The 14345-nt window shown below is 36.6% G+C and overlaps 2 protein-coding genes across 5 annotated transcripts in view; both read right to left on the bottom strand.

The window, feature by feature from the left end:
- Positions 1-14345, bottom strand: part of LOC119241225 (torsin-1A-interacting protein 2-like) — a 34901-nt gene that overhangs the window by 11827 nt on the left and 8729 nt on the right. For 2 of the 4 annotated variants that reach the window (XM_054693434.1, XM_037506362.2), the window contains exon 2: positions 954-1136. In XM_054693434.1, coding sequence (XP_054549409.1) covers positions 954-987 — 34 coding nt within the window. In that variant the 5' untranslated portion in view covers positions 988-1136. Of the gene's footprint in view, positions 1-953; positions 1137-9103; positions 9143-9342; positions 9383-14345 lie in introns of those variants that run through there. The other 2 variants (XM_037506361.2, XM_054693433.1) reach the window with 2 other exon arrangements.
- Positions 5465-9110, bottom strand: LOC119241226 (torsin-1A-interacting protein 2). Its single transcript, XM_037506363.2, has one exon. It carries the CDS (start codon positions 8854-8856, stop codon positions 8461-8463), a length of 396 nt encoding a protein of 131 aa, XP_037362260.1. The 5' UTR covers positions 8857-9110; the 3' UTR covers positions 5465-8460.

Genomic DNA, 14345 nt, shown 5'->3' with positions numbered 1-14345 from the left:
AAACGATATGGGGGAAAGGAGAAATGGAGTATAGATGAAACAGCATTAGCCTTATATAGTCAGCAGATCAAGCTGTTTGTTGGGTAAATGGAATTCATATAATCTCTTTACTTTTATGTTTGAAATTTTCTGTAACAAAACTTAAAAAAAAGAGCAACCTATAAGAGATATCGACTGAATGCAGTGTGTGGCCAACTATAAAGAAAACAAAAAGAGTGTTTGGCCAACTATAAGAGAAAACAATTATGAGATAACTGGGGAGACGTGAATACTGACTAGGTATGTGATATTAAGGACTAACCCTTAATTTATTTTTATGTATGATAATGATGTTTTGGCTGTTTTTTAAAAATCTATCTTTAAAAGATGTAAACTATTTAGAAATAAAATGGTATGTCTCAGATTTGCATTTAAGTAATCTAAGGCAGGTAACAAGATCAGCATTATGTAGGTAATAGCTGAAGCTGGATACTGAGTACAAACAGGTTCATGACACTATTTTACTTTCATGTATTTTAAAATATCATTAATAAAATCTTAAACTAAGTATGCTTCTTCTCTTCTGAAAAATCTATTTCATATTTTCCCTATTTTATATTTGCTATGCAGAAACATATAAACAGGATGAAGAATCTAAATTCCTTTTTTGCTGTAATTGAAAGCTCCCCTCTAAATATAATCAGTTTAATTTTTTAAATATAACTAAGGATTATGCACCATTTCCAACACTGTAAGTTCCTACTATTGAAGTCTCCAAAATATTAATCTTCCGCATAAATTAGGGCCTGTTATTATGGCAAACTTCAGTAAATACGAAAGAATAATCATAATCAACCAATTAATTAGCTTGTTTTACTTCAAAACATTAAATTTCAGTCATCAGAGACCATCTCTCTTAGCACAGCTCTAGTTTCCTACAGCACAAACCACAGTGCTGTACAAACTAGTCTTACCCTCTGGAGGATCCCTACGTTCTTTGTCGGTCATGTTTGGTTGGGTTCTGTCTCTTCCGACTTTGGGATACTTTTTGTTAGTGTCTGGTTTTCCTTATGAAGGTATCTTGTTTTCTTCTTGTCCCAAGTCCCAACAGACTCATGCTTCCCGTGGACCCCGGAAATAAGGCATAAGTACAGTGACTAAAATAAAATGAAAAAAATTAAATGACTTTTAATGCATACAAGAGAGAAATGCCAATTTCAGTTTTAATAGCTACATCTGCTTAGTTTTAGTAACATGTCTGCTCTAAAACTTTCTAGTGAAGAAAAAATGTTTTCTGGCATTTATAAGCATTATATTCCAAATTCTAAACTTTTACAAATAGAAAAAAACCCTCCAGATTATTAACCTGCATAGATGTCATAATCTCCTAATACATCCCCTGTGGCTGAAAGCATATAAAGTCAAGACCGAATGACCAGAATCTAAGAGAATTATCTTCAACATTGAAATAAAAAGTAACTAAGAGTAGAAATCTAACTCACTGCTGAGGTCAAAACTGCAGGTTTCCTTTGTCTTCAGTTTCTGTCCCACAGATAGTTCCCAGAATTTGACTATTAGAAGCTTTCTCTTATCATTAACAGGTAACAATGCACAGGGAGAAGCAGCTACCTTGGATCAGGTGTAGGAAATACACATTTGGTTTTTTGTCATTATCTCAGTATTTTTGGGTAAAAGATGGAGACAGAGATCTCTTTATACAAAGGTCTTTTTATGGAATAAAAATCAGAAGTAATTTATAAGCAATGAAAACATAATCCTCATTTTTATAGTTAAATCTTTGTTAAAAGCACTAAATTACTTACTTACTTAATCTTAAACAGATAATAATCTGTAAAATGAATAAGGACTGCTATGGTTAAATATAAAAATGTATGTGAAAAGGTTTTGTCAAGCGATACATTTTTTGACCATCTAGTTGGGACACTAAAAAGATGACCTTTGTGTCATTCTCACAGCACTCTTTTGCAATCAAATTTTAACCCCAAATGCCTAGCAGTGCCTGTGTAGAGTGAGAACTTGGTATTTTAATTAAAAATGATGTGATTAAATGAGTACATGTATGAATGAGTACATAAGGAGTGTGCCCATTATAAACTGGAAGGGAAGGGAGGAATTAGAGACAGACCTCTCCTCTGCTTGTGTGAACACTTAGGAACACGCTTTAGACCGGGGGTGTCCTTGCATGCCCTTTTTCTTCAAACCCCTGGAATGAGATTTCCAGTTCTCCTTTTCATTGCCATCATGTTACAATTAGGGTTTCTCTCCTATCCTAGCTCATGCAGGGACAAAAAAGTCCCCCCTTTTTTTCAGATTTCTTTAAAAAAAATTTTTTTTTTCAGCCAGACCAAACCAAGAAAACAATGGGAAGTTTCCTAGGCACCAGTAACAAAATTTTAGAAAGCAAACAATGCTATTCACAGTAATTATAAGGTACCTCATAATGAAAACTAAAAGGTATCTAGTAATAAAACTGAGACAGAAGAACTTTAGAGTAGGGTGAATTTCATAGTATGCAAATTATATCTCAATACAGTTGGTTAAAAAAAAGACTTTAGAGAGAAAAGTATAAAACTTTATTGAAAGACACTAAAAAGACATAGTAGAGAAATAAATCATGTGTATATCCAGTAAGACTGAAAACCAATGATGTTAAATCTTTCTAAATTGATCTATAAATTCACTGCAATTTAAAACAAAATCCCAAGGTAATTTTTTGATTGTTGTTTGTTTTTTATGGCATCGACAGCTGATCCTAAAATCCACAAAGAGCAACAAAAATTTTAAAGGTCAAGATAATTCTGAGATTATCTATTACGTACATAATTATGATGATGGAAGGGGTATCTTTACCAGACATATCAAGACTTATCATGAACTTACAGTAATAAACAGGGCATTGGTGCAAGAACAGACAAACAATATTCAGCATAGAGTTACAAAATATAAGCATCTATGTAAAGGAAAGTGTGTAAGTAATAAAGGGGAAAGAAAGGACTAATGAATAATCTGGGGACAACAGACTATTCAAATAGCGGGATTTCTACTTCCTTCCTGATCCAAAAGTCAATTCCAGATTAAAGAGCAAAGTGCAAAGAGCAAATCTGAAACTTTCAGAAACAACACCAAATATTTTTCATAATTTTGAGTTTCTTTAAAAAGATGTAAAATAAACAAGCCATGAGGAAGTTTGACAAATGACAAGTTTCCATAAAAGTCATCAAAACCAAAGTTAAAAAATAAAATCACTGACCTAGAAAAATACTAGCAACATATATATTCAGCAAGGAGTTAATATCCAGAATACAGATTCCCCCGAAATCAGTAAGAGACAAATAATGCTGTAAAATATGGGCACTAGAGATGAACAAGCAATTAAACAGGGAGGAAACCTTCAAGTCTAATCAATCTGTAAGAAGAGGAGTCAAGGATAAGCAAAATAAATTACTAAGAGATACCACTTCACAACCATCAGCTTGGCAAAAATGTAAGTCAGGCAATACAAAGTGTTGGTGAGGATTTGGAGATACAGAGAGCTCTTAGATCCTTCTGGCAATAAGGCAAACTGTTAACTACAACTTTGGAGAGCAATATGGCAAGACAAAACATACATATTCTACAATTTGGCAATTCTGCTTTTAGATATACACCAGAAATTTGCTCAAGTGCACAGCAACATGGCAGTGGCATTGTTTAAAATGAGGAAGAATGAGGAAAAATCTAAATGTTCATAAATAAAGGAGTAGACTAAAAAAATTGTGGCATGTTCTTACAATGTAATATAGCAATTAATGAATTACAGATCTCAACAAGTTGTAAAATAACAGTATTAAAGAATTTCTATAAGATTTAAGAAACAAAACACTATATTCTGAGAGAATAAATGGGAAAAAATGAACCCCCTACTGATGAAAATGATGGAATCTAAAAAATGAGTGAAAGAAGTCACACATGAGAACATAAATGGTTCTTGCTTCTGATCTCTGGTGATACAGATCAGTGGTTACAGGGTGAAAGAGTACTGACTGGAAAAGGGCCTGGGGAAACCTTTATAGGTAAAGCGATGTGTTTCATATCTTTACCGAGGTGGTGATTACATTAATCATCAAACTTAAAATGTACCTATTTCACTGTATGTAGAATATCCTTAATAAATATCCTTTATTTCAAATAGAGCTGAATGCCTTCAGAAATATATTACTTGGTAACTAAGTTGCAGCCAAAAACAAAGTTTGCAAAAGAACCATCATGGGTATTTTCATAAGCTTAACAAATGCTCAATATGCATCTTTCTTGTCAGAAGGCACATGTTACTTCTGTAGCCCACTTCATTCAGATCCTCTGTAACATATCACTGTTAGTTGAAGTGGATTTCGCTCAAGGCTGCAAGGAAGAAGTGGCACAAAAGGAGAGGTTCCCGACATATCCTCACAAGGAGTCAGGTGGTTTGGTAGCTGGGAGAGCTGAAGGTCACTATTCCAAAGGCAGGACAATCTTTTGAACAGTGTCCAATCCAGCATTCGTGTACATTAGGAACCCCTGAACTGCGTAACGGAAGTGAGGCAGGGCCTCATCCAAATGGAAAATGAGGTTGTTCTGCATTTTTATGTAGGAAAAAACACTCCTTAAGCATGTCGCAAAAACACATAACCTATGATGCTCTCTTTGGCAAAAAGAAACTGATGAAGACCTGAGTGTCCATATGACACAAAAGGCATTAACTTAATGAAATTTAGCCTCACTGCCAGCAGTTATGTCCACTTCCCTGTGACTCTGAAATCTGCAGTATTTTGTTTTGTCTCTGTGAGGTCAGGTTAAAGCTGTTGAGTTTTAATTGCCCATGAATGCAGACTGTACCAAACGGTAGGCTGTGGGATGCCTTCCTTCATTTTGACTTGTTGATACTTCTCTAAAGAGAGACACAAATTTGCCTTGCAGCTTCCTCTGTCAACGTGGCTCCCTGGTGTCTGACTCTTTAAGATGTACCCTTTCTGCTTCATCTCACCACACCAAGGGTGAGTGCTTTGACAACCCCATCGATTTCATTGTCTGGTACATCAAATGACCTTTGCACAGCAGTCACACAACCAACTTTAGCACAAGCCCACATGCAAAATGAATGCTATGAAGATAACTCTGAAATTGATGCTCCCATGAATACATATAAATTTGTTACTGAGAAATAAAGTTTTGAAAGTGTTTCTTTTTTACTGCACAATACATTTTTAAATACAGATAAAATTTAAAAATTAAACACATGAGCAGAAAGGATTCATATCAAATTCCATTCAGTGCTCGCTTCTGTGGGGGGAAGACAGGAATAGGATAGGAACAAGAGTGAATTTCAACACTATGTTCTTCAAAAAAAACAAGAACTAAGGTAAATGTGGCAAAATGTTAATGAATTTTAGAGCTGGGCATGTTGTTTTCTGCACTTTTTTACTTATTTAATGTAGTTAATAATTTTTAAATATGAATAATAAAGTAAATTAGCTTCCGCAGAGAAAAGCAAGCCTCAAAAGAAAAGGCCTATCTATAATGGCAACTCTTTAAACCCCACAATGAACTTGTTTTAGAGGCACACTACAAGCACAGCCTCCCCTACATTTTGTTACAACTAGTTGAAAGGAGACAGAACAGGGCCTCCCTGGTGGCGCAAGGGATTAAGACACAACTAATGAAGGATCCGCATCCACTGCAGCACGAGTTCGATCCCCAGCCAGGGAGATACCCACATGGTGCAGCAGACCTCTCCTGTCTTTCCCGCTGCTCCCCTCAGCAGTGTATTTCAGTCGATCTGCCTGTTCTGTTCCCCACTCTGTCTCTGGTGAATCCTCTCACCCCCTCAACACCTCTGGCCTGTACCCCAGTTCTTGTATGCATAAATAAATAAATCTTAAAAAAAAAAAAAAAAAAAAAGGAGAGGGAACAAGAAAAAGCTGCCTGTGGGAACAAAATTATAGCTCAGAGAGCAGGAGGACCTCATACAACCTCCCTGTCCTGAAAACCTCCTGCTGTGAGCACCAGGGATGAGGAGGGATACTAGGAGATGGTGACCTGGGGGAGACCTAGGAAAGAGATATCAGGAAGCTCTGGTAATTGGTAACATTAATATACAAACTTTAAAAAAAGTAAAGGTGAGGGAAATTAGAAGTTTAGTAATTATGAAGGTCAAAAGAGAATCAACTCAGGACCCAAGATTAAGTGTAAATGCCATGATGACAAATGTGTTCAGTAAATATGTATCTTTTGTAAATTTTTTAACACTTACTTTAGAGACGATGCAATTTTAGGCTCTAGGGATTAAAAGACACAGGTATTTTAGCCCTCAAACAATTTATAATCCTATGGAGACAAATAACATATAAAACATATACAATATCTGACATTTATAGAATGTCTTCTTTGTTCCAGGCAGCATTCAAAGCACTTTGTATTAGCTCTTTTAATTTTCACAACCACCTCGTGATGGATGGATATTCCATAACAATGTGTGATGTATGTATAGTCACATTACTTTACAGATAAGGAAACTGAGATACAGAGACAGTAAGAACCTTACCTAAGAACACACAAATGTTAAGAGCAGAGTCAGGATCTGAACTCAGGTTGTCTGGTTGAAGGACTGAACCTTTAAACCATGACACTAAAAAAGCTTAGAGTCAACATCATGCACAAAGCAGAGTCTCAGTTTGAACTATGACGCTAGCACATGTGACCTGGGTGAATCTGACATACCCTTCAATTTTTTCTCAAATTGCTTTAAGAGTGTTGTGCTAAGTGTTGGGTGATATAGTAAATCATACAACAATTACATCCACCATAATTATGATTATAAATGGGTCTAAAGTGTGATAAGGACCCACATGTTTCTGATTATTCGGGGGACAATAATACTGCTCATTAACACCATCCCCAAAAGCAATACCTCCAAGTAAATTTTCATTTATATGAACTTGAAGGAGTTCTTAACCAAGGAGTAAGCATAAACTAACTAGTCTTCACTCAATTTAGCAGTCCACACAGTTTATTCAGCAATTTAACAGAAGAGAATTTCCATCATGACAGACATAAGGCAGATACAGGGTAGATTTCTGGGGTACATTCTTTACATAGACTAACAAGTAACTTTAGGTTTTACAATATTAGGCAGCCATGACTTGTTGAATACCAACAGCCATTCATTCCTCACTTCTTCCTTCCTAAAAGAGCCCCGATTTACCAGGGGAAGCATTGTGCCAACCCTCCAGACAATGCCAACCCTCTGCCCCTTGGCTAGGCTTCCCGGACTCCTCTGTAAACCCATGTAAGAAGAAAATAGTGAGGGACTTTTGAGAACAATTTTCTCCCCCCCCCCAAAAAAAAAGAGACTAAAAGGGAGATAACTTTTGCTTCATACTTCTAGCCTTTGATTGGGATTCAAATGTCTGAAATGACAACAAGTCACGCTACTTGTTGCGGAAACAGTCAACATGATAAGGATCCTAGCAGGGAATAGAAAAAACCTGGGATCTCGAAAACATTGTTGAGTTGCTATGTAAGCACTAGGTTATCTAGCATCTTAAGTGGAATTTTAAAATTGTTTAGTGGCCTCTGGGATGTTTTCAACAGTTTTTCCTTAAGTTTTGTAACCCAAACTCTGGTTCCATGATTCTTACAAGCATATGACGGCCAAAATGTGGGAGATGTCTAGCACGACCTTCTGTCCAGTTTTAGGAGAGAATGCCGCCCTTATTTGTTTCTAATATATACAGTCAAGCTTGCTAACGGCTTTTTGTCATTGATCTCACTGTACAGTACTTTCCAATTTTCAGGGAAGGATATTCTAAGTTTAGCCACCACAAAGACTGGGTTGTCTTTGCTTATGGAAAGCCAACTAAGTGTAGGCAGCAGCTTCTCTGCATATTTCTGTGTAACCTATGTAGATAATGCCTAATAAAATGTGATTTCTCTGACAGTTTCAGATACCAATGATGTCACTGCCACACTAAAGATGGGTCAGAGTCAGTGATAAGTAAGTGGTTACATACAGATAAACTACATATACCATTATCACTGTCCAATGCATAAGAATTTGTAATGATGCAATTTCTTAATAAAATGTCTAGTTGTTTTACTAGACAAATCTAGAATCCAGCTAGAAATAGCATTACAGAGCACCTAATATGGGCCTTCTTCTCCGTGATTATCTTATCGTGTCATAATTAGGCTGTGAGCTTTTTAGGAAGGATAAACTAATTCAAAAACATAGGGAACATAGATTAATATGGTTCAGATGAACAGTTTGGCTAGAATACTGTTGAACAAAATATGCGTAGGCCCAGAAACCAATTCAACAATTTAGGCAGTTTCCCAAAGTAGCGACAGTCTGAATCAGGTTTAGAAAACAATCATTTTTCCATCTTCCTTGAGCTACTAGTACAAAACACTCTAGAGTCGCCATGATTTTGTCTGTTTTAAGAGTTACTTGTTTTGGCCAAGCTTTTTGTTTAAGGTTTTGTCTGTTCTGGTCAAGATTAACTGCAATGCAGGGTTAAAACCAGCTACTCTAGAGTCATGTATCCTTTTTCTAACAAGTGGAGGACCCAGAAGAAATGGGTGGCAGGCTTTTTCAAAAGTCCACCGGGTGAGATTTTGGGGTGCCCATTCAAGTGGGAAAGACCATGGAAGAACAAGGCTTCTGTTAGCAGGATTGTCAGGATAACATTCAGGGCAATAATCAGCCCTATTAATACGGTCTAAGAATACTTGGTAACATTCATTTTCAACAAGTTCAGTTTGGTACAACCAATGGCCTAGTTCTAAACTAGGGAACCACTGTTGTCCACAGTCAGGGCAATGTGAATTATCTGCAAACATCTGGGCTTAGACAGACAACACAGAGAGTAATGTAACAGAAAGAGACAACAATGACAAAGAGAGACACCCAAATGATCAGTCCTATTACAGGTTTGGTTTAGCAATTTCTCAATCCAACCAACATTATTTGGAGAAGGTTAGCTTTGGTTTGCACCTCCGTGCAAATCTTCAAGATTTCGTTGTTTATATGTCACTCAGTCTCTGAACTCAGGGACCAATCCAGTCTATAATGTTATCAGTCACTTACTAGTAGCACAGATCTCAGAATAGCTCCTTCAAAGCCCAGCTTCTCAAGGAAAGATAGGGCTCTATTCTAAATTAGTTATTTTTTCTTGTATGTAATCAGCTGGTGGTGTCATGCAGAGGCACTTGGCTTACTCTGCTTTGCTGGTAAGTTATTATATCTGCTTGGTGAAACAGAGGAGCTGAGAGGTCCAATGTGTCTTTTTGTTGGCGCTGGCACTCTTGCCGTTGTAATACACGTACCCAAGTTCTCAGGCCTTGGCACTTTATAGAGGTGTGGGGGTCTGGAGGGTCAGGAAAACCTGGAAGAGTCCTCTTGAACGTGGATCCAATGAAGTCTTTCTTGGGAGGACCTTAATCAGGACCCGTCACAGAGAAGCAGCTGATGCTGAGCTGGCTGGAGGGTCTGGGAATGCTTCACATACCTGTAAATGATAAAACTTCAGACCACTCATATGGGCTTTGCAGTTGCTCACAGTATTATTAGAAACATGCATTTGGAAATCACTGAGGTCAGTCAAGGCTTCCCCATGAAAATTTCATATGGATTTAAACCAATTTATCTGTTAGGAATTATTCTTATGCCTACTTGGCCACTAATTCATTTAAGATGAAGTTTTTTTGTGACTAATTTTTACACTTAGTTTTTCTGTTGCGATTTCTTTAGGATTATATTTCTTTTCTTCTACTCCTTTGCACTTTGGGAATATATGGACTGAGTCATTATGTTTAACCTTTGAGTTTTCTCATATAATTACGAAATGGGTGCCCCCATATGTTATTCCCATCATGCGTGGTATAACATTAACAACCACAATAGCCTTTCTGTAACAAACTTCAATCCATCCAGGATAAAGCTAACAAAATTATTAGTTAATATTCTTAATAGCTAACCATAGGAAGCTGGATGATATTCTTTCGAAGACTGATGAAGAAATGAAGAGGGGCAAGTCTCAACGCCAACATCTACCTTATAAACATTTTTGCACACTGTAAGGTCTAAGAAGGAAAGTAAAGCATAGTCCTAAGCACCAGCCCTGAGCTATTCTTGGAAAATATACAGTAAATCAGTGGAATGAGCTATCAATCTTTGCCCTCCCTCAGGAACTCAGAATCTAACAAGTAAACAAAGTAGGGCATTAGGGTATCTGGAACTAGACGGTCAGGAGGGAATGTTACAGATACTGGAGCTCTGCCTCTTCCCAGTGTTCTTTTTGTGAATTCTGACACATGATCTTATGAAAGCACTAAAGGACACTGGAGGAAGGCATAAGTGTACAAGATATGGCCGCTAAAGGGGAGGGATTTACATTCCTACCAGTGGGGGTAGTCAGCCACAGACTAGCAAAAATAAATGTAAGAATCTATTTGCAAATGCTAAGTTTATAAAAGCAACTAAAGAGCTTCTGAAAGTATAGCAACATGGGGCCCATATTTAGCAGAAGCCCCAAATGAAATGAGATAGTCAGTGTAGATATACTGATGTGTTTACTGAGGTTAGGTAATAATGTGTGGGTGAGGGCTAGTAATTCAGCTCTGGGGGCAGAATGAACAGAAGGTACAGTCCCAATTCAATGACTCTGACATACATAGCCTAACTGTCTATTAACAAGAGTTACCAGGGTAAAAGTTTCAGTTTGTTGAACTGGTAATCATAGAAGTATCATCATGGAATAGATGACAAAATCCATATGATCAACACAGAAGCTACTAATAAATTTATATGAGTAAGCCTGACACTGAAAAAGAAATTTGGATTTTTAGAGTGAAATAGGGGAAATGTAATTAAAACTGCAACAAGATACTATTTCACATTCACTAGACTGGCAAAAATGGCTCTACCTATTCTAGGCAAAACTACCCCTCTCCCAGGACTCCACAGCTCCACTGACAGGATCAAGAGGAAGCCCTAAAGCTCCAAATGCTCAAGGAAAAAAAAAAAGTCCACCCCTCCCCAACTTCCTTTCCTTCAACTTCAAGAGTCAAATAAGCACCAGAGCTTTAAGTGTTCTTACATCAGAACTCTGCTGTTCCACATGTTCCAGGTAAGTCCCCCCGGTCCCCCTGGTCCTCCAAATCACTACGGACAAGAGTCAAAAGGAGACCCCAAAGCACTCCACGCTCAGAATAAAACCACCTTTTACCAGCCTCCTCGTTCATTCCTTTAGCCTTACCACTCCTGGATGAGTAGGAATGAAGGCCTCCAAAAAATGCTTTTGGCAAAATTTCCACACTCTCCCTCCCCCGACCCTTGCTCATATCCTTCACCATATGAAGCCCAGGACCTCCAGGTTATACTTCAACCCTTAGTCTCTAATTCCTGTATGGTCCTGGGAGCAATGAGATAACTGTCCTTCCCCTTGCTTTCTCCCCCTCAAAAAGCATGTACCATTTTGATATATTACATATTTTAGCTATTTATCTCTATCTCTCTATATATATCTTGGCATTAATAAAGCTGAACAAATGCATTTTCTATAACTCAGTAATTCTACTTTTAGGTATACACCCTAGAGAAATCTGTATATGTGCATTTAAAAATATAAATAATTTCATGATAGCACTGTGTAACAGGAAAATAACAGGCAGATATCCACGAGCCGTACAATGGGTAAATAAATTGAGGGATGCCACAGAATGGAATATTGTACATGTAGACATAAGTAAAACTCAAGAGTTATAATACTGAGCAAAAACTAAAAAGCAGGTAGAAGCATGTATATTCCTATTCATCCACACATTTAGTTTATATTTACATAAAGCTTTGAGATAGTGTTTAAGAATAAATACATAATAAAGCTAAAAAGATAAGCAGATGAGAGATGGGATTAAGGAGGGGGTATACTCATTTCAAAGCATTTTAAATTATATGATATTTTTTTTGTTGGGGGGGGCAGTACAAGCATTTTCACTGTATATATATCACAAATCCTAACAGATTGCATAATCTCTAAAACAAAAGAAGAACTGAATTAAAATAGGAATGGGCCACAAAAAGAGATTAGCAGACAACCAAAATTGTACAATGTGAATAAGAGTAGCAGCAGTTACTCTGCTCAGAGACAAAGCTGCTGACTGATAAGAAAAAGAAGAGTCCTATAAGAAACGGATCTCTGTTTCTCATAAAATTTTAAACAACTCCACAGAATACGGGGAAGGAGGTCTGCCCAATGCTGGAGTAGAAAAGGAAGTTCTTCTTGACATATTCCATGAAGGCAAGCATCAGTGCGTACTGTTACATCACATGGTGCTTGTGAAAATTAGAGACACCCTTACTCCAAGCAAGAGGCAGCCTAGAGAACCTTTCTTTGCCAGGTATTCATCAGCAACCCTTTGTGAGATAATAACAATAGCTAGCATAGAGTGCCACTCTCAGTTCTAAGCACTTAATCTGTATTAATTCACATAATCCTTAACAATAATAAGGTCACACAGGTCATAGAGAAACACCATTGTAGGGAAATCAGTATTTAAATCCAAGCAGACTGGTTTCAGAGCCTTTACTCTTAACCATTATAAGATACTGCCTTTCTGAAGCACTGACAGTTTAGATTTGCAAACAGTTTAGCCTTTTCATAAACCATTTGCAAAGCTAGAATATACTATTTGACTGTGTGGATTCAAATACTGGGATAGGAAGAAATCAACTCTCAGAATCTACTTCCACACAGAAAGAGCTAGGTAGGTTTCAGGGAGTCCAGAATCCCCTAAAATTAGGAATAAAATTTATAATTAAAATTTTTAAATGCACATTCTTTTTCTGGGAAGAGAACACATATTTTAAGCTCCCAAGAAATGTGAAATGGTTTAAAACCATTAGGCACTAATCATTTTACAATCAAAAACATTTATTGCTAACCATCCTCCAATCTCATTTTGGAAAGCTGTCCAAAGAACCTGCATTCTTGCAATTTCATTTTCTCATTTTTATTAGACATGCAGATCTGCTAATCAGGATGCCTAAGAAAACTAGTGTTACTAGCTTTGGTTTAGAAACATCCTATATTTTGACCCTGTATCTTCAGGTTGGAAAAATAAGGCATTCTGGATTTGCTTCCTTCTTCAACTCCATTAGCATAAGTGAAAAGTGGTAGGTGTAAGGTAAATATGATTACCATCAGGCTTGAAGAAATGCTGAAAACACTCTGAGAACCACCATTTTTCTACTGACTCTTAAATGTAATTATTTTAGTGACTGAGGAATCTTATACTAGGTCCAACGCCAAGTAGTATGGATCTAGGTAGAAAAACTGTAAGACTTCCAAATGTCCAGGGAATCCAGACTAGCACCAGTATATTTAAATAAAGGCCAGGGACATTAAGATGGATTTAAAAATATCACTTGAAGAAACACAGGAAAATCAAGAAGGCCCAGAAAAGAACCTGGAATGTCTGCATTTTCAAACAAGCCTTCTAACCAATTAACAGGGCAAAAAACAAGTTTAAAGAGCATCTCTAACTGCATAAATACTATACAAAAGAAAAATAAGAGGTTTTTTTGTGCGAGAGAATTAAGGTTAAGATTCTTCCTAAAACTTCATTAGAAGAAAATTTAGAAAATAATATAACACCAAAATGGAAAATGCAGTTCTATTTAACCCAGTGAAATTTTTACAGCTACTAACAGTGGCATTTATTACATATTAAATAATTATTTTCTCTACATATTCTGATTCCATTTCATTCTTTGGTATTTCCTACATGGATTTTAGTAAGCAAGCTCAAACCTGCCTTGGATAAGACAAAAATTTCCTCATCCTTTTTAGTGGTAGGATAATAACTGAATTTCAGATTGAGTCATGACTAGGGAGAATTTTCCAGTAGCTATCTGTTAGACTTCAGCCTTAGCCAACTCTTCATGATAGATAAAATCAAAAGGCACAAAGAAAAAAACAGAAATGCTTTAAACCTTCTTGAGTCACTATTTAAAATATTTTCTTCCCCAGGGTTTTATAAGGCTAATCAATAATAAAACTATTTTTGTAAGAGATAGTTTCTCTGATAAGAGTTTCATACTGAACTAGAGTTACATACTAGTTCTGCATTTATAGGATTAAGGAGTATGGGGAAAAAAGGAATCACTCTTCTTTTGAATTCATATAACCTGAAATAATGCCTTGCTAAAAAAAGATTTTGAAAATAAATGTTCCTGAAAAAAGTCTTCAGCATGTTTTGGTGAGGAACTACTTTTAATTTGGCAAAGTCTTGAGATCACTGAGAGATGGCACAGTGAGACAATCTTCAGC

Source organism: Talpa occidentalis, unplaced genomic scaffold (assembly GCF_014898055.3).
Source record: "Talpa occidentalis isolate TD23 unplaced genomic scaffold, MPIMG_talOcc4v2.1 talOcc4.12, whole genome shotgun sequence".
NCBI classification, from domain to species: domain Eukaryota; kingdom Metazoa; phylum Chordata; class Mammalia; order Eulipotyphla; family Talpidae; genus Talpa; species Talpa occidentalis.
This window is presented reverse-complemented; position numbering and strand designations above follow the sequence as displayed.